The 26,841-nt window shown below is 38.1% G+C and overlaps 2 protein-coding genes across 5 annotated transcripts; both read right to left on the bottom strand.

Annotated features, from left to right (window-relative positions):
* Positions 1-298: 298 nt before the first annotated feature.
* LOC105279470 (signal peptidase complex subunit 1) lies at positions 299-2,523 on the bottom strand. Of its 2 annotated transcripts, XM_011339274.3 has the most exons (4): positions 2,339-2,523; positions 1,995-2,054; positions 1,726-1,904; positions 299-432 (listed from the first exon to the last, which is right to left on the bottom strand). In XM_011339274.3, exons 1-4 carry the CDS (start codon positions 2,510-2,512, stop codon positions 417-419), a joined length of 429 nt encoding a protein of 142 aa, XP_011337576.1. In that variant the 5' UTR covers positions 2,513-2,523; the 3' UTR covers positions 299-416. The 2 variants fall into 2 exon arrangements, with proteins under 2 accessions (XP_011337576.1, XP_026828239.1); XM_026972438.1 differs by lacking the exon at positions 299-432 and having other exon boundaries at positions 1,262-1,904; positions 2,339-2,500.
* Positions 2,524-9,342: 6,819 nt separating this feature from the next.
* Positions 9,343-25,641, bottom strand: LOC105279467 (solute carrier family 26 member 10). 3 transcript variants are annotated; one of them, XM_026972113.1, is made up of 15 exons: positions 25,519-25,641; positions 24,562-24,589; positions 17,723-17,836; positions 17,048-17,209; positions 16,631-16,741; positions 16,291-16,466; positions 14,883-15,050; positions 14,139-14,243; positions 13,903-14,036; positions 12,801-12,963; positions 12,035-12,211; positions 11,655-11,927; positions 11,080-11,253; positions 10,785-10,911; positions 9,343-10,421 (listed from the first exon to the last, which is right to left on the bottom strand). In XM_026972113.1, exons 1-15 carry the CDS (start codon positions 25,564-25,566, stop codon positions 10,243-10,245), a joined length of 2,139 nt encoding a protein of 712 aa, XP_026827914.1. In that variant the 5' UTR covers positions 25,567-25,641; the 3' UTR covers positions 9,343-10,242. The 3 variants fall into 3 exon arrangements, with proteins under 3 accessions (XP_026827914.1, XP_011337568.1, XP_026827913.1); XM_026972112.1 differs by lacking the exons at positions 24,562-24,589; positions 25,519-25,641 and adding an exon at positions 20,010-20,147 and having other exon boundaries at positions 10,243-10,421; XM_011339266.3 differs by lacking the exons at positions 24,562-24,589; positions 25,519-25,641 and having other exon boundaries at positions 17,723-20,082.
* Positions 25,642-26,841: the final 1,200 nt, after the last annotated feature.

Consider the following 26,841-nt stretch of genomic DNA (forward strand, 5'->3'; position numbering starts at 1 on the left):
GCGCATAAACGCGCAACTTTTCGTATCTCGGTATGGGGCGCGCGAGCAAGAGAAAGAAATCAAAATAAAAGAAGCGATTGAAGAGCGAGCATTCGCGTCGCTCAGTGAATTCACCAACACAGTCGGTAGTCACACAGTCAGTAGTCCGATTATGTAAGAGATGCCATGGAAATGCAAAAGTGCTGAGCGACTTTTGCTTTTCTTATAATCTCAACTTCTTCATCATGATTTACAATCGGCAATATATGCGCCTAATATGCGCATATATTGCCTGCTGTGAAAAGGAGTACATAATTCACACAGTAACACATGATTTAATAAGGATTTGTCGTGACATAATGTTCAAAGTGAAGACACTAAAGTCCCAATTTACGCTGTGAAGCTATTGTGAATTTGTTGCAGATTTTGATTGCATTTTATTTCCAGCAAAACCTGAAAAATGCAAATTCAATATATTTGCGGTACACATGGCGTATACTTGTTATTTTATAATATTCAAATAATGAGAGAGTGAAAGTGTAATCAACGTGGCGCTTTGTGAGAAACGATGACCCGGTCAATCCACGATCGGAGAAAATGGATGACAGGATCGATGAAAGTCAACTGTTGGAACGAGTCCAGCGATTCTTGATTAAGAGGCGGTGGCGTGCTGTAATCGACGCAAGGGACACTTTGATTGACCGACGATTTGCGATACCGGATCCGCGTAGCTACCGCTTTTTTCTGGAGCGCGGTGTTATATAAGAGCGGTTCCGTTGTGCGGAAGGGAAACGCCGTACCGCCTGACGCGAAATACTTGCAGATAATATGCCTGTTCGTTTTTTCTTTTTTATTTATGTAACTGTAACTGTAACCGAGGTTGAAGCGGTGTAATGCCGGGTAATTATTTGATTATGTATACGATTCGCGGATTCGTACTTTCTGCGCTTACATAGTATTAGAATAGTAATTACTACAAGCGCTTTAGAAATAAGAAACAGTTCGAATGTGATTCGTACGAATAGATTAACTTGCCGAATACGTCAACTATTTATTGAACTAAAATGTTTTACGTTGAGGTCATTACTAGATTTCCTACATGCGTACGGTCCTTTTATTGCATAATTCAAATTGCGCGCTCTGTTTGTTCCTTTATTGAATTATATTAAATTAATGACGATTTGATTATAGCAAATGTCCAGAGATAATCATTTCATCATTTTCATGAAGAGGATTGGGTAAATGGTATTGTGAGTATATTACATAAGTGAAAGACAACAAGAAAGTTGTTATTGCGTATAATGTATCTAAAGAAAACTTTTTTATGGTTAAGTAAATTATATATTTTTAAAGTTAATTATATTTTTTAAAATTTTTTCGTCAGCAAACTTTTGGAACTTTAAAGATCATTATTTGTATTTATATGAATGTTGCTAATTTCTTAATATACATAAATTATAATAAATATAAATGTACTATCTAATCTGCAATTTGCGTCTATACAGTCAACAGATTTGAAGATATTTTGTAAGACATATTAAATCTTTCATTCATAATTGTCCTGCTAAGCAACTGTGTTCGCATATTAAAAGTATTTGTCTCTCACAAACGCGTAAAAAAACGCATTCTGAAACATATGCATGGATATTTCCATTTTCAACAATCAGATTCACATCGTAGAACGAGATTGTACAGTTTATTATATTAGACTTTGTTTCAGATATCGAGAACATGTTCCGTAATTACTTTTTCTTTCTGAGCTTGGTGGTAACTTCAGAGTGCGATTTTTGCCACTCCAGTGGCTTGCGGCGGTACATTGGCCATGGTGGTACGGTGATCAATGCTGCCATGAGAAATCCAGCGCCCAATATGTATATCGTCTGTGAGAATTGTTGAATAACATATCCCCAGATCAAGCCAACCGCCTATAAGAACATTTAATTTTCATGCTACAATTATCTGCAATGATTGATGTACGCATGCATGCTGCGGAAGGTCTTAAAATAACATCTTACACCAAACAACGTTATTATGATTCTCGATAACTTCTCCGCTCTGGCTTGGCCATCATAATCCTGAAACAAATATCACAAATAGCTCAGTTTTGTCAGGAATATTTGACACAAATGCAAAAGTGACGAAGATTTAAACGCAAATATCAAACGTAACAAATTCGCTTCTGTACATGATGCATTATTTAATAAATTCTTTTATTAAATAATTGGAAGTGGGAGTTGCAATTACACGTTGGCATACGGGACAGGACAACCTAACCTCTGAATCGTGCGGCTTCGAGTTTGCTGCACGACACGAAAGTTAAGCACGTTTGATATAAACGTTTGGGGATTTTGTCGCTTACCATATGCGTCGGAACGGACTTGAAGTACTGCATCCACGCGTTCATCGTAAATAAGCGCGTCAGACGTGGCGTTCCCCAGAAAGGCCGAACACTGACCGCACCGACACGGATGCTCGGGCTCGAGTGTGTACAAAGTGCACGCGTCAAACGCGCAGCTGTGAAAGCCGCGCTCATGGCTGCGGAGCAGTGCAAATTTAAAAATAGCTTTCGCAGCGGCAAAAGCAGACTGCTAACTTCGTCTCGACTCGCTTCGATCGATTAGCGCGTAATGCGTGCTTTCCTGTGCAGCGCACGTCGCAACTTTAACGCGTTTAGAGATGTAATACATAGATACGTTGCATTATAACACATTGACATTACGAGTGCAGCTAGTGTAGCGGTCGAATACATGAAATTCCCACCGAGAAAGTATCTCGCGCGACATGACATAATTATTTTATCGCGTTTACAAAAAGTTTATATGCACACAAATATTTCATGTAAAATATAATAACCATGCATATCTTATTAAAATATATTCTTCTCTCTTTCTTTCTTATGACTCGCATATATCACCATGACTATCTTGCGTGCTGGCTTATCGCGAATTACGAGCCTTGGATTACATTAATTATACAGAAGATATTTAAATTCTCATTACTCACCATTTATAATTTACACTATTTCTGCTTTGTTATCCCGACGGATGAATCATCCCGTTTCTGTAAATGTAAATAATAGGTAAATTAAAATCGTGAATAACTCGTGGATCAATTAATCGATGGACAGGATCAACGCGCTCGAGAACGCGACACGATCACGCGCGCACGCGCGATCGGAATCCTGCGACGACGCTGATTTCGGCGAAAACGAACACTTTGCAGGTTAGCCGTTAGAAAACCAGCATTCATCGCATTTGCGGCGTTTCTACGCGCGGCATCTTTCCACGGACGAAACCTTATAAATATTCTCTCGTCGTCGTCGACGATTAGCGACTCACCCTGACACCGCGCGGTGCATGTCGACGCACTTTTTCCGAGGTGCAGTCGCGCGTTTGCAACGAGCAAATTAATGGAGACGCGCGCGCGCCGGCGATGAGCGCGATTGGCACCGCATGGAAACGCCGCGACATTGGCAATCGCATTGTATTAGGTTGGCAAATAAGTTCGTTCGGTTTTTGCTTCGGTGCAACTTCTTTCCAATTCACTCTTGTTTTTCTCGACACTATCGCGCAACTTCAGAGTGCATTTGAAAGTACATGTTTCACATAACCTTTCTGTAAATTTAGGTTTGACTAACATCAATATTGTGTGTGCTGCGTAGCTGTAAAAATGGAAGGAAATAACGTGCATTATCGTCATATTTTGCTCTATTATTTCAAGAAGAGCAAACGAGCTGCAAAGGCTCATAAAAAGATATGCCGTGTTTATGGAGATGATGCCTTAACAGAACGCGTATGTCAAAAGTGGTTCGCCAAATTCCGTTCTGGAGATTTTGACGTCAATGATGCGCCTCGCTCCGGTCGCCCGATCAAGATTGATTCAAGTAATGTCAAAGCTATCATCGATAAAAATCCATCCCAATCGGTGCGAGAGATTGCTACAGTACTTAATATGTCTCATACAAGCGTAGAAAACAATTTGCGCCAACTGGGATACGTTTCTCGGCTCAATGTGTGGGTGCCGCATGAATTAACCGAGGCCAACTTGGCCACTCGCATATCCATCTGCGATTTGCTGCGGAAACGTCAAGAAAACGATCCATTTTTGAAGTGGTTAGTGACAGGGGATGAAAAATGGGTCGTCTATGAGAATGTAACGCGGAAAAGATCATGGGGACACAGCAGCGAGCCACCACAAACAACCTGGAAGGCAGGATTGCATCCGAAGAAGATCATGCTCTCCGTATGGTGGGATTTCAAAGGTGTCATTTACTACGAGCTGTTACCGTCAAGCAAAACGATTGATTCAACCACATACTGCTCGCAGTTAACAAAATTGGACCAAGCACTCCGCAAAAAATGTCCAGAATTGATAATCGAAAAGGTGTTGTCTTCCACCACGATAACGCCAGACCTCACACATCATTGACAACTCGGAACAAATTACTCAGTCTTGGCTGGGATGTTTTGCCTCATCCTGCGTATTCACCGGACCTGGCCCCTTCCGATTATCATTTATTCCGGTCGTTGCAGAACTCTTTGAACGGAAAATTCTTCAAGGATGAAGAGAACGTCAAAAGACACCTGGATTGGTTTTTCGCCGATAAGCCTCAGATGTTTTACGAACGCGGCATAATGAAGTTGGTGGAAAGATGGCAAGAAGTCATCAATAACAATGGTCAATATATAATTGATTAAAATTTATTTTGTGTATAAAAAAAATTGTATTTTATTCCACCTTAAAAAACCGAACCAACTTATTTGCCAACCCAATATTACGAATTACGAAACATCAATTTTTCTGCAACGCCGGGCTTCCCCGCTTCCGCCGCGGTGCGCTTGAATGACGAAACGAAATCAAGATCAAAAAAGAAATTACGAAGCTCTTACCTAACTTTTGTCATCGTTAATGATTCTCACTTATTTGCGCGAAGTATATTTACTTCTGACAGAAAACGATGGTTCCCAGGCAGCACACATTGGTTTCAAAACCGTTTCATAAACGTTTTGCCGTAACGTTTCATAACCATTTTATTGAAACGTTTATTTAGCAGAAAAATGTCCAACGAAAAAACGTTAGGAGAAACGTTTCAGAAACCATCAGAAAAATATTTATCATTCTATATATCAGTGCCTCAAAGATAGACAGAGTTAAGTCACATTTTTGTGAAAAACTAGATTTTTATATTTTATGAATTACTCTCTAAATTTCGTGTAGTGGAATCTCACTCTTTTGAAATATCACTTCAAGTAACAGTGATCTCAAAAGTTTCATAAGAAAAGAAGAAGAAAAGAGTATTGGATCGGTTTTCCGGATGGTTATTTACAAGGTGATAACACAAATGTTACTTGCGAGAACGTCACGTCTGGCCTGGCCATCTATCGGTCGCTTGGTGAATCAGAGGTGGGAATCGCACACACTTGTGTTGATTTTTGTCTCTTGTTCCATAATCGAGTACATTGAAACGTATGATGTAAAAATAATTAATACCCGCAAAGTAAGTAGAAATTACTATTTTTTCTATATTAATTATATAATTTCAAATCAATTTAATAAAACACATTTTTCGTTTCTGTGGAAAGGTGAAAAATACGTTTTTAAAATTGAGGTCTAAAAACGGTTTCTATTTAAACCGTTTCTTAAATGGTACGTTATGTTTCTTAGACATTAGATACGTCTAAGAAACATATTGGGTCATTAAGTATGAAACTTTACAAATAGAACATAAACTTTTGCATTTTTTGGCACGTGGACATGATTTATTTTCAATCGAAGTATGCGCCCATGTTATCTACACACTTCTGCCATTTTAGTGGTAGTTGGTCTATGCCTCTACTATAGAAGCCAGGAGTACGGGAATCGCTGAAGTCGCGGAAGGCTGTTTCGACTGCCTGTTGAGAATTGAAGAATTTTCCCACCGAGAAGTTGTCCAAATTCCGGAAGAAGTGATAGTCGGTAGGTGATAGATCTGGTGAATATGGTGGATGACGGAGAGTTTCCAATTCCAACTCCTGTAGCTTTGCCACGGTCAGTCGTGCAGTGTGCGGTCGAGCATTATCATGCAACAGGATTGGCATTGACCGATTGACCAATTTCGGTTGTTTAATAGCAAGTTGTTGCATCATTTCGTCCAGTTGCTTGCAATATACTTCAGCCGTTATCGATGTACCAGGTTTCATAAAGTTGTAGTAGATAACACCTGGCCTGGACCACCAAACAGTCACCATAAGCTTCTTCTGTGTAATGTTGGGTTTCGCGTGATGTCTCGGTGGTTCATCAGCGTTCAGCCACTGATGTGAGCGTTTACGATTGTCGTAGAGTATCCACTTTTCATCGCAGGTCACAATTCGATTAAAAAAAGATTCATTTTTGTGACAGGAAAGCAAAGAAAGGGAAGCCTCTAGACGTTGCGCCTGCTGCGCATCGGTCAATTCGTGCGGGACCCATTTATCCAACTTCTTTATCTTACCAATTGCAGCTAAATGAACCAATATGGTGGGTATGGAAACATTGAATATCGATGCCAATTCACGTGTACTTTGAGATGGATCGGACTCTACTACGGCTCTCAAGTGATCATTATCCACCTTCGTCTTTGGTCTTCCACGTGGCTCATTAGCGAGGCTGAAATCTCCATCTCTGAAGTTTTTGAACCAATTGCCCACCGTTGCTTTAGTAGTTGAACCTTCACCAAATACAGCGTTGATATTACGAGCCGTCTCCGACACTGTGGTTCCACGGCGGAACTCATATTCATAAATCACACGAATTTTGGACTTTTCCATAGTTCTATAAAAAAGAATCGACCAATAAAACTAATGAAGATATTTGAACAAACAAATATGACATTTGAAGAGCGAACATACATCTATCACACTAACCTAACCTGATACTGACGTCTGGCGCCAAATTTGAGATAACAAATGTTGAAGATGGCGCTTTTACATTTGTAAAGTTTCATACTTAATGACCCAATATATTAAGCTAACATGTGCTGCCTGGGTTCACTCTTTGATTGTATGTTAATTAATTTCTAATCACGGTATTAACATGTTAAACTAATATTAATACATTTATTTTAATTTTCCAGATACGACGCTGCGGCGTAAGAATCTCGATGTCGCATGTCGTGGTCGCGCGACGTAGCGCGCCTTAATGCATAATGCGGCGGCGCAAAATAATCCGAGAAGTTAGTTCTGCACGATTTGCATGATAATACGCATTAAAAATGCTTTAAATATACGCAAAATTTACGCAAATATCGAAATCGAGCACTAAGTGATCACTCTAGCGAATTAATTAATATCGCGATCGAATCGCAACGTAACCGAGGCAGATTTGAATTGAGAAGATTGCCGCCATGATTAGTTTTTATCGCGTCATGATTGAGTTAAGACGTTTCCGTGCTCCTCGCAGATTTTCGCCGCGAAAAGTGCGTGGTATGCGCGTAATATCGGAAAACACCGATTCCATTAACGCGTCTAGCGTTCGTGTACAGCTTGTGGAATGCGAAAAGTAGCCCAGTTGCTTATCGGGAGTGTAGAGTCGACCATGAATACCAGCCAACAAACGATTCCGGTAGCTATGCCGTTACCATTGCGCCTCGAATTATAAAATGCGTTTATTGAATATATTCTATCAACAGTTTATCTGTTTACGCGAAATTGAAGTTTCAGATGTGTGTACGATTTTACGATTCTCGTACATCGCCGTTTTCACTTCAATAAACGGATTTTATAAACGCAATAAAATAATTTGCATATAAATATTTTTTTCATTATTATATAAATTATGTGATCTTTTTGTTAATGTCTATACCTATTATTATTTTATATATGTGAAATTTATATATATACAGGGTGTTTCCTAAGTAAGTAGACAAACTTAAAGAGGATATTCCTTGGCTTATTTTAAGAAGAAAAGGTCATATAAACATATGTCCTAAACTGCTTTGTTTTCCAAAAAAAAGTACATCACTGTTTTCGTTCACTTTTCGTTTATTATAGAACAGTTTGTGTTATTGCAAATGAAACAAATGAAAAACAATAGTAACGAAAAAGAAAATAGTAACTAAAAAGAAAAATAATAACATCACAGTAACTGCTGAAAATGTCCACCTGCAGCCATGATACACGCCTCGACTCTCCTTTCCATTGATTGACGTACACGCTCAAAAATACCTGGAGTGTTACGTATTCTTTCACATCCATCTATTATGCGATTTCTGAGATCTTCTTCATTTTGAATAGGTGTAGCGTAAACTAAAGATTTAAACTGTCCCCATAGAAAAAAATCCACTGGATTTAAGTCTGGGGATCTTGCAGGCCGCGCGGCGCAGTCTGAAACGAGTGTTCGCTTGCGGCGCCGCGAGACCATCCCCACTCCATCCCCACTCCATCCCCACTCCATCCCCACCGCTGTTGACTCGTACTGCAAAAGCACGCTATCCGAAAAGTGAACGAAAACAGTGATGTACTTTTTTTGGAAAACATAGCAGTTTAGGACATATGTTTATATGACCTTTTCTTCTTAAAATAAGCCAAGGAATATGCTCCTTAAGTTTGTCTACTTACTTAGGAAACACCCTGTATATATGTATATGTAAATGTTTAATATTATTATTATTATACATGTAATATATATTACATGTGTAACATTATCATACGCATAATACAAGCAGAAAATTAATCAAAACAGGTAATAGAAAGGTAGGTAATAGAAAGAAAGATATATATCACACGTTGTTCTCCGTGCAGCCTTGCACTTGGTCTTTAGTAGTATTTATCATTGGACTACGTCCAATCGTATATAACCATGCGTTGCGAATACGGTAAAAGAAATACATGAAAGAATAGCGCAAATCTTATTGAATTCAATTAGCATATTTCGTGATGCCATTAAACATTGAATCGTTAAATTTCAATAGAACTGATTTATAACTACCAATATATATATATATATATTTTTATAATATATATTTTTAATTTATCTTTATATTTTAATTTTACGATATACACAGTTATTTATGCAAAGTTATATAAATATTCCCGCAAAATTAAGTGCAAATGATAAAATTTTTATAGTTATTGTGTATGAATTTAGAACGTGTAATGGGACATGCAAATAATGCTATTTTTGTTTGTCTTATTTTTAAATTGTTGTTATCAAAAAATTTTCTACAGATAAAAGTCGACACATAATAAGCAATAACTCTTCAAAACTTGCAACATGTCACGTTTTGGAACGTATGTGACGCAATTGTGCGCAGTCTCTTAATACTGATAGTAACTGAATATTCATGAGCAACGATAACTTGTTACATATCTATATTATTGATGCATTTTAGAAAATAAAATAAGACAATTTTGAATAAATACTTCTTTATTCAGAATCTCATATTTAACATAATTTATCTTGACTTGCAGTTAAACAACTAACATTTCTGTTGTTCACATTTATGTTTACTAATACGTTCCAATTCAAGCAAAAATATTTAATTTAACATTATTCACATGCTTTCGTTTCTTTTCTTTCTTTCAAATAAAACGTCAAGCAATAAAAAGTTTAGTATTAAACTATTTTCGATAACAAGATCTGTTACAAGAAAATTGTAATAATAATATGGTTTGTTTTAGCCATGAGTTATTATAATTAGACTTTTAGTAAGATCTTCAAATGAAACATTGTGTCCGATCAAATTATGTCTAATCCTTATTTTTATACCTTGCCAATACAATCTTTAGAATCTGTTTCAATATATCAAATAATTCTGCAGTCTGTATTCTTCTCACAGTTCCTAAAATAGTTTGACTCATTCCATACAATCGTATGAGAAAACAGCAATAGCCTCCTAAATATACGTCGTCTATAAAATGATACAATGCGTTCATGTATTACTTTTTATATAAATATGTGAATCATCGATCTCAATTTATGAGATCCAAGTTTTATCTTTAGATATTCGAGTTTCCTCTGCAAATCAGTTTTATGTTTCCTGTCGCTTTCCCGAACGTTCAATGCAATGTCGTTGCATGAATGCGAAATTCGAGAGACTCGGCGATTTTATCCTGCTAAGTAAGCTTCACAGAGGGTAGTAATCGGATCGTCAATATTTCAGTGAATGTTACTACCTCCCGCAAATAAAGAAACCGCATCGGGTAGCGTGTGAATATTAATGACAAGGCACGTATAAATATTCGCGATAACGAGCGAAAAAGTGGTGTATTCGAGTGAAACGTTCTTGAGCTTTCGCCGCGAAAGTCCTCAAAGTCTGCTAATGCAGTTCTCGTCGTAGGCTTGGGTGCTCCATGCCGGCGTCGACGGCACCTCGCCATGGGATCGCGCGAAATGCACCGCGTCGGCGATGGTCGGGAACATGGCAAAGAAGTGATTCTCGTTCTGCTCAGTCAGGTTGCACTTTCTCATGGTCTCATAAACGGGACCTGCGATTGCAATTTCGTTAGTAGGACTTCCATCAGATTTTCAGACATTATCAGTTTTATTATCCTGAAGTTTTGGTAATTTCAATAAATACAAAATTGTATTAACTATAGATATTTGATATACTAAATGTAAATGTAAAAATATCATCCGTGGACTTTCTTGCAATGACAGAAATATGAGAAATTGGTCTTTCTTCTATAGGATGTATTAAAGGGATCGATATTAGAATCAATAATTAGGAGGGGATATTGTGCACGATAACGTATCGTAAGTTTGCTTTTTTACTCCGTATAGTGCATAAATTTATGAATATTGCGCATTTATCAATTAAGCGGCGGAAATTGATCTCAAATTTGACTCACCTGAGCAACCCGCTATGTAGACGGATACTTCTATGCCACTATACTCGGCGACGATGTTTCGCAATGCGTTTGCGCCCGCCAGGTCGATGTGCGACAACGCGGTGAAGTCCAGAATGAGAATACGTAGCTGTAAAGCGAATATATAATAAAATATCGTAAAATACATTAAATAAGACGCTTAGACAATGCAATGAGTTATTTCTAAGATAATTAATTATCGTAAATATAGTAAAAATTGTGATATACGGTTCAATATTCTTTTGCCTTTTTAAAAAATAATTATACGTAGGTTTACCTTTTTAATTTCCTCTGCATCGATACCGTTGCTCACAGCTTTCAGTCGCCTGTTGAGTTCCTTCTGAGGTACGATCTCAGCAACTTTGTAAACCTCTTCACGAAAATATTGTCTACATGCAAAGTTCAGACTGCCGGAATAATGGAAGATCTTGATGCCAGGGATTTCCACAGTCTAAAAATATTTATGTAATATTTGTTTTTTACCTGACTCTCGTTAACAATTATTCATCATTCATTTATCGTTTAAATAATTTAAATTACTCTTTAACGATCTTAAATTACTTAATAAATAACAATTTCGTAAAATTATGTTTAATACCAAAATTACTGAAGTATTTGGAAGTTCTAACTTTATATATTGCACGAAAATTTTTGTTAAATCTTGTGACTCATTAAAAGTCCAAACTGCACTAAAATTTACTTTTAAAAGTCATTAAAAATGATGCTCCTCGCGGAAGAAATAAATCATCGAACAAGGAATCAAGAAGTTCGTATTAGAACACGAAGAGACAGCAGGAATGAGACGGAACTAAAACGACATCGGGAAAAACAGCTGGAATTATAAGTTCGTACCCCTTTGTATCTCTTGGCGTCCAAGTAAAGTTCGGTACCGGGCGCAAGAGCGAGCTTGCACGTGTAAGGATGCACCGCAAGAACGAGTAGTCTCCCGATGCAGAGTAGCACGCCAACCAGCAATCCATACTCAACATCGAAGAGTATCACAATGACGAAGGTGACGGCCCAGATGCCCGCATCAATCTTGTCCAGTCTCCAGAATCTGACGAACTCGGTGACCTTCATCAGCATTCCTTTCAACGCCACCACGATTATACTCGCTAGCACGCACTACGTAGCGGATGCAATATAAATGTTTCAGTTAAATTTCCGATTGTTAAATCTTGCATCGATATCGATCGAACATCAACTCAGGAATAATAAAGAAGAATAATTACTCGTGGTAACGGTTGAAAGAACGGACCGATCCACAGCAATACGCTGACCAAGATCCCGCACGATATCAGGCTCGCAAGCTGCGTGTGTCCACCTACAGTCTGCTGGATCAGTGATCTGGACAACGAGGCCGTGATGGGCATGCAGGAGAAAAAGGAGCCCACGAGATTTCCCAGACCCTGGAATCATTCCAGTTCGTTGTTCCCACGTAACAGTTTGCAAGTATTTTGCTAAGAATTGCTCAGAAATGTTGCAAACAAAATGGCAACGAGGTGAGTCCTCATTTGTTTCAATATTGGTAGCAAAGAAACACGAAAGCAGCAACTTTACAGCACCTTTGGGGCAACAGCTGCGGTGGAAAATATATAATTATGGCATTATGTCAACAAAAGTGTGGCAAAAGTTAATTTCTGTCATTATTGTAGCAACATGACAGCAATAATTGCCAGCAAATAGATTGCACTACTTTGCTTTAGCAAAAAATGTTATCTGGGTTGTTACGAATACACCTACATGTTTAGAGATATAAAGACGTTAATTAATGTTGATTTATTCGAACGGAAACGTTAAAATACACGAAGCATCGCGAGCATGCAATCTGCATGCACAATGAAAAGCAAAGACTAGTATTTTGATTAAGAATGCCGATCGTGACCACTTTTAGAAATTCTAGAACTGTTTTAGAACATTTAGAAATATCTATTAGTGTCGATTGGTGTTGTGTAACGAAATCTGCATGCATCGATTGATGTTGGGTACAAGATTTACCTGCGCCACTAGTTCTTGATTGGAGTCGACTTCGTAACCCATCTTCTGCGCGAAAATTAATGCCATCGACATCGATATCGTGTAAGCGACCATGGTGATCACGAAGCTATCTACTAAAACGTCGGGTATAAGGGACAACGGCGGCACCGACGGGACTGGCAACCTGAAAATCTTGATATTATGACCTCTGTGAAGTTGGCCCCCCTTCTTCAAAATTTTAAAAAAATAAGCACAGTTCTGATTGCCCCCCGAAGAGTTCTAGAGTTCTCAGTCCTTTTTAGAAAGAAAGAAAATTTCTAAGTTCCTCAGGTCGAAAATTATTTTAATAATTCCGCAGTTCTGTCGAGCGTTCTGGTAGCCCCCCGAAGAGTTCTAACGATTATCCTTAATACTCGATGCGCTCAAGTCGAAAACAAAAAAGTTCTGGCACTTTGAATTTTTTCTGGGTCCGAAAGTTATTTTTTGGAAATCCGGAGTTCTGTTGAGAGTTCGGATGGCCCCCCAAAGAGTTCTACCGATTATCCCTAAGAACCAATGCTCTGAAATCGAAAACAAAAGAGTTCTGGCACTTTGAAAGTTCTGGGTCCGAACTTTTTTTGGGAAATCCGGAGTTCTATTGAGAGTTCTGATGGCCCCCCAAAGAGTTCTACAAATTATTCTTAAGGTTCAAAGCGCTAAAATTAAAAACAAAAAAGTTATAGCCGTTTGAATTTCAGTTTCGTGAAGTTAGCCCCCCCGGTGTTTCAAATGGTGTTTTCGTTACTTTAAATGGCAGAACTCTTTCTAAAAAGGACTGAGAACTCTAGAACTCTTCGGGGGGCAATCAGAACTGTGCTTATTTTTTTAAAATTTTGAAGAAGGGGGGCCAACTTCACAGAGGTGATATTATGACGCAATTTGAAGTTTACTTTAATATTTCACTTTCACAGCTTGCTGCAATCTGTTAAAAAATGTCTCTAACGAACTCAATGATGTTCGATGCATTCGTTCGATCATGATTAATGTTTTAACAAAGGCATCGATATTTGTGTAATAAATCACAATTTTGACTAAGAGCTGTGAAAGATAAATCGAGTGAATGCTGCACAAAAAATACACTTACCCGACTGGAATATCACCGACTGTTATCACGTTGTACGTTTCCGCGAGATTCATTTGCATGGATACTAGAGTACCGATCACTACTGCAAGCATTTCTATCGGAATCGGAAACGGGCACAACTTTGAGATTCTTGGCTAAAATCCAAATTAATATGTTTTTAGAAGATGTTCTCGATTTTGAAATATTACGTTTGACGTGTATAGTATGTGTCAAACGTAATCAGTAATACTACTAACCTTCAGAATTTCGTTGTTGAAAATAAGTGCTAAGATAGTGATACAAGACAATATTAAAGCAGTTGTATTGACGCTGTTGAAACTGTTGATAACATCTACATAAGTCTGAAAAATTAATAAAACAAATATTAATATCAATCAAGATACACATCGGATCATCACCATAAAAGTGATATTTTAAGAATTTCATGGAAACAAGTAATATTTTTCGCCTTATCAATGAAAAGTTTTAATTTGAATAAATAAAAATGCAAGTAATTATTAATATTGTTAAATTAGCAATAGCGTTTTTACTTTAATCTACATTTGCACATAGATGTCATTTTTATTCACAAAATTTTTGATTAATATTAATAACTATTTTCTCGACATTATCACAATAACGTCTCTATATAAATACATATTTATTATAACTAATAATCGATTATTTTTGGGGAAAACTTTACGGAGTGATTATAAAGAGATATAACGCAACGCGCATATCAGCCTTGACCTTTTACAACGTCGCATAATCTTCGTATATCTTACGCAACACTTTCTCCTGGCATTTAAATTACAACCAGATTACACGGAATTATATTACGGATCGCGTTTGTCATGACTAAATGTTTAGCGAATACTTCGTTTGGTGACATAAGAGATGAGAAAGGAAAAGAAGAAAGAAGAAGAAAAAATACATATGTATCTAATAAGAACAGAATCGCCTAATATTTGCAACGCTAAATAAAACTTAGTTGTACTCACGAGGATAAGCTTGAATGCACCTTTACGCCGCGGCAGGTTGCTTAGCCCGAAGAGATCCCTTATTTGCGATGTAAACACGTGCATTGCTGCTGCAGTTGTGAATCCACTCACGAGGCTGTCCGCGAGGAGAGACGAGATTACGCCCAAACGCAGCACGTACATTCCTAACTAGACGAGAGATTTTGAGTGATGCTGTGGGAGGTCAAGAGAAGGACGAAATGCACTGTGCAAATATATACGTCAGGAACGATAATTAAAATAGGCCACCGACCAGAAATGTTAAACACGTTGCGACTTCTGAAATTAGACGTTTTTCGAGAAACATGTCGTCGGGTGGAAAATTGAAACACGCGAAATGATATATTGAATTAAAGTATCTTATGTGAGAAGGCTGATTACATAATTAAACTAATTAATTATAAATCGTAATGAATCGTAATTTTATTAATTTTGTTGACAAGAGTTGCCAGTCTCTGATCTGATTTTTGAAATTTAATAAGATAAATCTAATTGAAGTAATTTGATTGAGAAGAGAGAAAGCGCGGGAATAAAGTTAATAATGTGTAGAAACACCACATATACAGGGTGTCCCGGGTTTTAACCGACAAACTGCGGGAGCATATTCTACTAGTGGAAATAAGAAAAAATTCTTATATCGAGTTTGCTTAGAAATGCTTTATTACAAAGTTATAAACCAATATTGAAAACAAATATCAGATAAGTAACAACGGATTTTTTCACAAAAATAAAAATTATCTACGCAATGATTTAGTGACGCGTTTCGAAATGTTGTCCTTGCACATCGATACGAGCTAGACATCGACGTAGTACAGAATTTGTTACGGTACGACATTCCTGAAAATTTTGTTGCATCTCAGTAACTGAATTAGTAATTCGTTGCTTTAAATCTATCTGGTACTCTCCTGTTAGGAAATCTACGTTGATACTCTCGTACGGCAGCTCGTGCATTTCCGTCACAGAATCCGTGCACGAAATGAATATCGGTGTATTCCTCATTTGAAAACACTTTTGGCATTCTGATAGTAATTGCTAGTTGACACGACGATTGAAATCTAACGGCTACTGTTGTGAAAGTAACAATCATACTGAATCGTTTCAACATAGTGAACACGAATACATGTGAATACACGTAACATAAACGTCTTCGACCTTCCAAATTCTACACTATGTTCCGTTGTTACTTATCTGATATTTCTTTTCAATATTGGTTTATAACTTTGTAATAAAGCATTTCTAAGCAAACTCGATATAAGAATTTTTTCTTATTTCCACTAGTAGAATATGCTCCCGCAGTTTGTCGGTTAAAACCCGGGACACCCTGTATAGGAGAATCGTAATGTTCGCAGAGTACATGAATTTAAGCGCATTGTGTGTTCGATGCAGCTACCTGTATAATAGCGACTGTGAATGTGACTGCGGTTGCGACGTCCACTGGCGAGTATTGATGGTTCACGTCGGAAATTAAGGTCCCGTTCTCGGCTGATGTGTTATTTGTCGAAATTGCAGCGGAACTGTATGTCGTAACGACTTTCCCAGTCATCATGCAGACAAGCGCGAACGTACCTTAATTAACAAAAGCGGCAATCCCGCATAATTATGAGACCCTCCGAGTGAAGCGGCAGCTAGATGAAAATTTGTAATAAACGCTGCGCCGGCAAAGCTTCACATTAATTTAAATAGCATTCTGGCCTTTTGCCAGTTAATGGCTCGCTATGCCCGACACCTACCCATGGAATTGTGTCTGGATGTGCCGAGGAAAAAGTACACCAAAACCGGGAAGAATGCCATGTACATGCCGACGATCGGAGGAACGTTGCCCAGAATAGCGTATGCCATACCTGTAAAAATGAAACCGATTTGACATATTATATATCATTCTTTCATTATTAATAATGCAACAGTCATTGTTTTTATGAAAGTAAATTATTATAAGGCAGTTTGGACTTTACGGAAAAAGAACGAGATTATTATTTTAATAAAATAGACAAGTTAACGCAAAGATGCAGCAAATTAAATTTTACAGACAGAACATATCAATGCTTTCTGTAATTTTTGTAAGTTATTAATGGTATACCATTTTTAGGAAGTAATAATTAATTTTTAGTTATTGTAACAATGCTTTAATTCATTTCGTTGCAACGCACCTTGCGGAATATGCATCACGGCTACGGTAATTCCAGCGACAACATCGCCCAGAATATTGTTTTTCCAGTCATACGAAGAGAGCCAATCAATGAGGGGTATCGACTTCTTCAAAATCTTGATCGGCTTGATCGTCTTACATCGTCTTGACACTTCATTCTTGACTATAAAGGAATAATTAGATCAAATAAGAGACCACGCAATCGAAATATCTCATTCACTTTTCCATAGGGATTAATAGTCTTCAAAAATATAAAAAAAGATAAAAAAATCTTTTACATATAATTTAACGCGGACTTTGGAAATATGTAACTGTAAATTCTCTACTAACATTGAGAATCAATATAATCATTAAAAAGAATCATAATTTGATAATTACAATTTTGTAATTAAACTTCATAAATTTGAGGTTTCTTGATTTCCTCACATTGAAGTCGTTTAGTTTTTCGAAGGCGGCCTTCGTCTGGAAACTTCATTACGCTCTTTCGCAATCGATTTGTCAACTTTAACCGGTTCTACTGACGCATAAAATGTAGCCAATGTTTCGAGTAGATTGTAGTAATGGAGAAGCGGTTTCCCCAAGGAAACACGCGAGCAAAAGTCGGGTGCGCGGTGAAAGGAAAATAAGCGGGTCTACGCGCGTCTACATTCCCGCGCGAATAGACCTCAATACTCACGGATCCTCTTGGGCTTGACGTATTTGCACAAGTGATTAAGCTCGTCTTGCAGGTAGACCGGTCGCCTGACCGATAATTCCGGGCCGGTGGTTGACATGTCGTCGCTCAAGTAGTCTGCAAACGAGTAACAATCGAGCGAGATGACACTTTGTGGATTTTTGTGCGCGCGCGAGCCTTTATCGTCACGTATCATTCGGCAGATGCGAGCTAATTAGAGAGCAAACGGGTTATTAACATTGCTAACATTCACAGTCGAACAACACGACTGACAAAACAGCTCCAACTTGATTGCTGTAATTTGAAATCTATTAATTATTTTAATAAAATGCGCCATATTTAACAATTTTGCCGCATTTCCAAAAGGTGAGAAATTATTTTGACGAATCACGGGCACTGAATCCGAATTAAACGTAAAGTTTTATTTGTGTTTCAGTATCTTAAATATTTCTCACATTTTAGATTAATTCTTGGGATATTTTTTGTATAACGGCAAAATCAGAATTGTACAGAGAATCGCAGGAAATGTTTTTCTAATAATTTATGACTTTAGATTGCTCGTAGTAGAGCTATCAGAGATAACAAAGTATATAATACGAATGTTCAATATATCTCGATATCGACGTGATATTTACTCGAGCTGTCGGATTACACCGATTAAACGGAAAATCTTTGCATCTGCATACACTATCCATGCGCGTTGTGTCAGGTGTCGCGTACTTTTCGTGCTTAATGAGGCGCGCTTCGTCGAGACTTAATTTAATCGCACGGATTAATTGGTAGGGAAGCAGCGGTAAACGGCGAGCGCAATCTGCCCTGCGCATTTTCCATCGGGCAAAGGTTGGCGCAAGCAAATTCCGTTTGCCTGATGTAAACCAAAACGAGTATTGTGAGGAGATTAGATTCGCATGGCACGTGGCTGGCATTTCCCGGAGAAATTGATCGAGCAAACGATAATGCGACGGGATCACGTGACGGGATTGTTTGATCCGATTGCTTGACAATTTATATCGGCAAATATTTGGGACAATTGTTTCTTGGAGAATCGAATTGCAGCGCGCGCTCGCATGGGAAGAGATTAACGCGCGGGTGACTGAAAGATTACAGCTACGCAGGTATTAATAATATCACGTAAATCACTTAAAGCTGCAAAATATCATAAACATAAGCAGAAATTAGTCGAATTCGAAGTCCGCCAACACGAAGTGGCCGATAACCGCGACGTGATTGTGTCACGAAAGAGTCTCGAACGTGAAATTACGGTTGCCCACGAATAATTCGATAACACAATACGTTCATTGATAACGGTCGTCATCGTGGCTGCCGATTACTCGCGCACATTACACTCGTACGATCGTCGGTCCTTCCCAATTGATTAATAATTAATACATTTCCGTCGCACATTCTACCTGTCGACATCGTGGAACCGTCTCTCGAGGCGTTTCTCGGAAATAACCGCCGATTAATTCGCGGCTGCGTCTACTCGCGATGTGATAAGCGGACTTTCTCGCACCAACTAGATTTGATAAGAGATCCGAATCTCGCTAAGCGTGCGTCTCTGCGAGTTACAAGCCGGTATTCATCCAGATTCAATATTTTTTCTGACGATAATGTGCGGCTCGTTACCTCGATGCTTTACGTTCCTTATTGGAGTTTGGCCGAGCGCGGCTAATCGCTTTGGGAGCTAAAATAAGCGGATTACGGCTGCGGGGAGGCGATCAGTATTGCATGAACGGATACACGTCTCGGGGTTTCCAAATAACGCTATGCAATCGCGAATAATCGCGGCGGGAGGGAAGAACTTATCTCGCACTAAACATCACGTGAGGTTAAATAAAGAACTATGCACCATGCAATTCACACGTGTCACACATTTATTTTTGTTATTTACGTTCTCGCGAGGCTCAATAAAATTTTGAATTTTTGGTACCGTTCAGATACGCGCAATAAGCGCATAATCTGTGCAAACATTTTCGCGGGTACTTAACAAGCGTTTCTTTCTAACAAAGTGCTTTCTGCATTTATGCAGTTAAATTACGTCTTTAACAACGAAATTATTTAACGGTATTTACTTTTCTTAGAGATTCAAAACAGTGCGTGATTTTTGCAGTCTTGACGTGATACATGCCGCGCTGAATTAATGAACAGATGGCGATTTTTTGTAAAACGGACCGGAATATGTGATTACATATCAGCGTCTCTTACGAAATAGAAGCCGCGGACGCGCGGTAGTCGGCCGGATTAGCCTCGCCTCATGTCTATTCGACGATCATTGACCACGTCCACTCACCATAACGATTAATAGCTTTCACTGGGAGAGATAAAAAACGGCACTGAGCGGCTGAGCGAGGACGAATGTCGACGGTCGAATTAGGGATCCGGTTAGTACAGGTTCTAGCGCGCCGATCGCCGCCGATTCGACAATTAATCGAACGCGCGCGTGGTTACGCGGATCGCGAATGCACGTAGCGATAAACGGACGCGTAATGCAACACGCGGCTCTTTCTCCTTCTCTCTCTCTCTCTCTCTCTCTCTCTCTGATCTCTCTCTTTCTTTCGTCCCGCAGCACATATACGCTATCCTAGATACTTGTACTCTATCGTGCAATATGTCACGAATTAAAAGATTCGTTCGCCGTGTGACGTGCTGTTTTGTTATCCTCGTGATATCACGTGATACCGCGTAGAATCAGCAGACGTGTTGTTCTCAGCGACACTGTCGCAATTCGGTTACATTAGTGTCAATGATAATTAACGACTTTGGGACACGCTGCTGGCCTTTGCGCTTTTATATTTTGTTTGCGACTCTTTCTTCCGCGTGCCATGTCAAATCGAGTGCGTACGCGATATAAAGTGGCGATTAATAAAAGCATCGATTAAGATTACGTCACGTGTCGTTGGCACCAGTTCGTCATCGTCCTTCGTATTCGTTCTCCTTAATCGTTAGATCCAAGATCAGTGCGTGTGTATAAAAAAAAGACCGCGTTTAAGGGGGGAGCCTGCTTTAGAACGTTGAAAATAAGGTATAATTTTACGAATTGTTTTGGAGAAACTATACAGCGGATCATTATAAAACTTTGATGCATTTATTAGTACATGTTTAAAGATAAAAAAATTATTTTTTGATTTGAATATATCGCCTGTAGAGGTCATCCTTGAGGCATCTTAGTGCAGCCGGCGTTGTAAATTCGTGAGCATTCTCCTGCCTCCAAATTTCATCCAAACTGAAAAATTGAAATATTTTCTCGTTATTTATGAATTCCCATCGTCGATGAACCTTTAATATTCATAAAAACATTAAGTTAAACAATTATTTTTGCATGAAAAAGTTCAAAAACTTTGCCTAAAAATCGTACTTTTGTGTTCTAAGCTCCACCATTTTGGCACTTTTCAACTTTTTTCTTCTCTCTTTGGTTCATCGACGATGGGAATTCATAAATAACGAGAAGATATTTCAATTTTTCAGTTTAGACGAAATTTGGAGGCAGGAGAATGCTCACCAATTTGCAATGCCGGCGACGCGGCTGCACTAAGATTTCTCCAGGACGACCTCTACGAGCGATATATTCAAATCAAAAAATAATTTTTGTTATCTTTAAACATGTACTAATAAATGCATCAGAGTTTTATAATGATCCGCTGTATAGTTTCTCCAAAAACAATTCGTAAAATATACCTTATTTTCAGCGTTCTAAAGCAGGCTCCCCCCCTGCTTTAGAACGTTGAAAATAAGGTATAATTTTACGAATTGTTTTGGAGAAACTATACAGCGGATCATTATAAAACTTAGATGCATTTATTAGTACATGTTTAAAGATAAAAAAATTATTTTTTGATTTGAATATATCGCCTGTAGAGGTCATCCTTGAGGCATCTTAGTGCAGCCGGCATTGTAAATTCGTGAGCATTCTCCTGCCTCCAAATTTCATCCAAACTGAAAAATTGAAATATTTTCTCGTTATTTATGAATTCCCATCGTCGATGAACCTTTAATATTCATAAAAACATTAAGTTAAACAATTATTTTTGCATGAAAAAGTTCAAAAACTTTGCCTAAAAATCGTACTTTTGTGTTCTAAGCTCCACCATTTTGGCACTTTTCAACTTTTTTCTTCTCTCTTTGGTTCATCGACGATGGGAATTCATAAATAACGAGAAGATATTTCAATTTTTCAGTTTAGACGAAATTTGGAGGCAGGAGAATGCTCACCAATTTGCAATGCCGGCGACGCGGCTGCACTAAGATTTCTCCAGGACGACCTCTACGAGCGATATATTCAAATCAAAAAATAATTTTTGTTATCTTTAAACATGTACTAATAAATGCATCAGAGTTTTATAATGATCCGCTGTATAGTTTCTCCAAAAACAATTCGTAAAATATACCTTATTTTCAGCGTTCTAAAGCAGGCTCCCCCCCTGCTTTAGAACGTTGAAAATAAGGTATAATTTTACGAATTGTTTTGGAGAAACTATACAGCGGATCATTATAAAACTTAGATGCATTTATTAGTACATGTTTAAAGATAAAAAAATTATTTTTTGATTTGAATATATCGCCTGTAGAGGTCATCCTTGAGGCATCTTAGTGCAGCCGGCATTGTAAATTCGTGAGCATTCTCCTGCCTCCAAATTTCATCCAAACTGAAAAATTGAAATATTTTCTCGTTATTTATGAATTCCCATCGTCGATGAACCTTTAATATTCATAAAAACATTAAGTTAAACAATTATTTTTGCGTGAAAAAGTTCAAAAACTTTGCCTAAAAATCGTACTTTTGTGTTCTAAGCTCCACCATTTTGGCACTTTTCAACTTTTTTCTTCTCTCTTTGGTTCATCGACGATGGGAATTCATAAATAACGAGAAGATATTTCAATTTTTCAGTTTAGACGAAATTTGGAGGCAGGAGAATGCTCACCAATTTGCAATGCCGGCGACGCGGCTGCACTAAGATTTCTCCAGGACGACCTCTACGAGCGATATATTCAAATCAAAAAATAATTTTTGTTATCTTTAAACATGTACTAATAAATGCATCAGAGTTTTATAATGATCCGCTGTATAGTTTCTCCAAAAACAATTCGTAAAATATACCTTATTTTCAGCGTTCTAAAGCAGGCTCCCCCCTTAACGGAATTACGCATAGGCGAAACCAGTGATTTCCATTGAGATCGTGTATTCATAAATGATGGATAACGAATATGCGCTCATAAATATCCAAATGCGTGTATGAAATATACGCTAACTTGTTTATAAATATGTATGTAGAATTGTATATTCATAATTACCCGGCAATAGGCGCAGAAGTGTGCAGACGTTGACAGTATACACGTATTGTACGGGAGTTCCGAGTTAAAGCAGAAAAATATATTAAGTACAATAATTAGAATGGAATTTCGATAGTCGCGTCTGTGTCACAATATATTAGTCCGTATCAACTCTAACGCGTTTCTATTGATGTTTGCGCTGCGTTTATCTACGTGAAATCAAATTGCTGTCATTAACTACCGTGACGAACATTATGAGATTTTCGCGCGACGATATCTTAAGATACCTCGAGAGCCTCTTATCGCTATTAGACTTTTATGTCATTTTACTTGAAACTCCGGGTAATTCTTTAACAATCTTGCTACTTTCTTACTTTCTTGTAGCAACCGTGAATGTTCACCGAAAGAAATTAAAAATTGCACGAATTGTTGCAACAAATCTTCATTTTAGAAGCCGCAATCGGATCGATGTCGATTATATTATACTTTTCTTACCGAGAATCCGTAATTACAGCTCGATCAAGTACTTGAGAAAGAAGAAAGTAATAAAAGCAAATAAATACCACGAGGAGAACCAAATAATACGATTGTTTATCGTCAGTCCAAAAGCTCGCTTTGCCGATTCATACCCGAATTGAAGCTGCTCGCGCGTGTCGCTCGTTCTCGATCACGCCGTATCACAAATAGCACAGACGAAGCTTACAATTAGGTGAACACTATGGAACAGCCAGGTTTATCTCATAGTACGTTACTTGTTGCCTGACGAAACTCGGCTCTCGTGATATCGAGAAATTTGGGGGGAATCTTTCGTCGGCCGCATCCGCGCTCGCTGCCGCTCGCTGCCGCTCGCTTTACTACTCTAATCGGTACTGAAGGCGTTCCCGCTACTCCCCGTGAAACAATGAGTATCGGTCAGATTTCTCTTGATCTTGAGAGATCACGGGTAAACAGAGCGATTGCAACACGCGATTACAACCGGGGATTTCAGCTTTTTCGTCCGCGGTGTCGCGAAATCGCAGCGAGATACGCCCGAAATAACAAAATAATGTCATAAACACCATGTTATCAAACGGATTTTCAGAACAGTTTTCAAAAATGTATATTTTATCTTTGAATATGTAAAGCGGTTTATTGTTCACTGACATGAGATACGAGGAAACACATGTGCAGTGTGACTGACCACGGTTCTTCCCTGAAGCGCTCCGTTAAATGAGCGAATTGAATTCTATCTTTGTACGTATTGTATTCTTGAAATGATGATTAAAACGTGATTACGATTTAATATTTAAATCACTTGGAAGTTCCAACGAATCTCTATTGGAGAATCTACGATTCCTGATTAGTATATAGACTAATTTCCGATAATTCAGAAATTATTGATAATTATGCAGATCACGGTTTGAAATTCTTTGTTTTTGTATGCATTCAGTTAATGCCAAGGTATTTCCTATAATGTTTGATACGCGAACGAGTGTTTCTTCTTTTTTTTTCTATGCACATTGCCTGCGGCGATTAATCGAAGAGCTAATTTCCCTCAATATCTGTGTCACGGCGAAATCTCAAGCGGAACGTACCTCCTTTGTTTGCCATGGTACATCTCAGCTGAAAAAGAAAAAAATATTTTGAGATGCTGGTAACATATTGTGCAAATGTAGAGGCAAAGTTTCGATAAATTTATAATCTATAAATTCGCAAAACTCGAATTAATAATTATGAACGAAGAACGAATCATCATTTGATATAGATTAATATCAAGTTCAGAGATTTGTCGCTTCTTTTAAATTTTGCGTTATTTCAAATTACTGATTTATTCACTTCTTTTATTCTATTTTCTTTTATAGTAATTTTTTCAATCTGATGACTATATTTTAATTGCCAAAAATTAATTAGAAATTATACAATTTGGTTCTACATTGTATTTGACAGATACGACGAACCTTCTGCACACCAGACTAACGGACACTGGCGTAATTCTAGTTTGTGCTTCAAATTAAATCGAAACTTGAAAGCGCATATTTAAACCAGTACTTCGATCTGACATCACGTTTTGCGTGAGCAAATGATCGGTTTGATAATTGTACTCAAATGTTGAAACAATACTAACGCGAGGACACACGAGCAATGCGCGTGTTTGGTATTTGGTCACTGTACACAGAAGTGATCCAAATCTAAATCTATGTACTTTTTCGGCGCTTATATTCATATCCCAGATTTAGGGCCGTGTGCGGCCTGCGCCGCATAATAATTATTCCCGTACCTTGTGATAACAATTGAACGCCCTTTTCGTGTAACGAACAAATATAATTAAAACAATCGGAAAGTCGCGCTTAATGGGCCGTTTATAGAACAAGCAATTATTCAAATTATTCAGATATATAATAGTCATTTATATTTCATTATTTTTTATTATCCGTTATTCGCGTAATTACGTCAATCGTCATCGACTGCGATGTTCATGTCAATCGTACTTCGGGGATCCCGGAATTCTGCCCTTTCGCGCTCGAATTGTCGCCCTTCTGGGCATTACGTACCAGATCTTCCTCGCTGATCGACTTGACGCCGTTCTTGGAGATCCCCATTGGGCTGTTGCATCGCACGCAGCGGCACCGCAAATTATTTATAGTAACGTACGATGGGACGATCCGTTGGCGGAAAAATTACCGTGTCTGTTTAGGGATGTCTAACGAAAATAGGCATTCGGGATCTATCCGGTTGCCCGATCTTTCGAGCGTCCGGATGATTTACGAACGATCGTCACAAATGGCACTGTCCTACTTTGTACACCTTTGCGTCAGGTAATAAATAAATTCCTCTCGTCAATCCGGTCGCAAACTATGCGCCACCGATCGGCGCGCGTTCGGTGCACGATGCTCATTGAAGGAGATAATTGGAAGATCCGTAAATGCGCGAACAGCCGCGAGATGATGATTGTGCTTGACCTCTCGTTTAACGAACGTTTCACTCGATCTTGCGCATCGCTTTTAACGTTATTTCCATTGCGAGTTAATTATTCGTCTTTGCCCTGATTTCTTGCGATCGGACATAATGGTCACGATAGAAAAACTCGGGAGATTTATTTGTATATTTATTTGATCTGCATACGTCAATCTCAACATTTTGCTATATTTTAATCATAAATACACAAGTACTTTGCAGGAAATTGTATCAGATATTAATCACAATAAGATAACTGGTATTTAGTAATATGAGTTAACTCAGCAATTTTGCATTAATCGAATTGTTTAATAAATCGATACGTTGATTAATACACCAAGGATAGCATCTAATGGAAAAATTGTGGTGACATTGTAAAGTGGCGCGACATATTTTTAGTTAGACTAACAATGTGATGCATAATAGTTTACGTTTAATATGGTGCAACGCTATATTCGGTAGTCAATATAAGCTTTTATCGCGTTTACGTATATGCACAGCGGCGCCGCCTCATTTCGCCAACAATGCGATTTATTTATGCGTACTTGTTTGCCGTTTTTATCAGCCGTGATAAATTTCACGGCGCCTCCGATGCCTGCGCGCAATTTGTTTTTACACGTTGTCCGGAACGAGGCGCGCACGAAAGGTCAAGGGAAGCCCTTACAATGGAAGCGTCATATGAGATGCATCTGAAACTCGAAGTGAGAAAAGTGCATATTATCTTTTATCATATTTTCGGTGAATTTTCAGTTTTTAGAGCTATAAAATGTGTATGACTTACATATAATATAGCACTGGCCAAAAAATATAATAAAAAAATATATAATTTTTTAAGTTAAATCATATTAATAATAAACAAGATGTGCAGAAAACTTTGCATGAGCAATGAATCTGGGACAAATGTTTATTTCGGGACAACT

Source organism: Ooceraea biroi, chromosome 9, assembly GCF_003672135.1.
Source record: "Ooceraea biroi isolate clonal line C1 chromosome 9, Obir_v5.4, whole genome shotgun sequence".
NCBI lineage: Eukaryota > Metazoa > Arthropoda > Insecta > Hymenoptera > Formicidae > Ooceraea > Ooceraea biroi.

Excerpts from the sequence above, each read along its gene's own strand:
- LOC105279470 (XM_011339274.3), bottom strand. The coding sequence starts at position 2,512 with ATGAGCGCGGCTTTCACAGCTGCGCGTTTGACGCGTGCACTTTGTACA. Across the intron at positions 2,055-2,338 it reads AGTCCGTTCCGACGCATATG|GATTATGATGGCCAAGCCAG; the intron begins GTAAGCGACAAA and ends TATTTGTTTCAG. Across the intron at positions 1,905-1,994 it reads TCATAATAACGTTGTTTGGT|GCGGTTGGCTTGATCTGGGG; the intron begins GTAAGATGTTAT and ends ATGTTCTTATAG.
- LOC105279467 (XM_011339266.3), bottom strand. The coding sequence starts at position 17,915 with ATGATACGTGACGATAAAGGCTCGCGCGCGCACAAAAATCCACAAAGT. Across the intron at positions 14,244-14,882 it reads GTGCATTCAAGCTTATCCTC|ACTTATGTAGATGTTATCAA; the intron begins GTGAGTACAACT and ends TTAATTTTTCAG. Across the intron at positions 10,912-11,079 it reads ATGCAGAGGAAATTAAAAAG|CTACGTATTCTCATTCTGGA; the intron begins GTAAACCTACGT and ends TTCGCTTTACAG.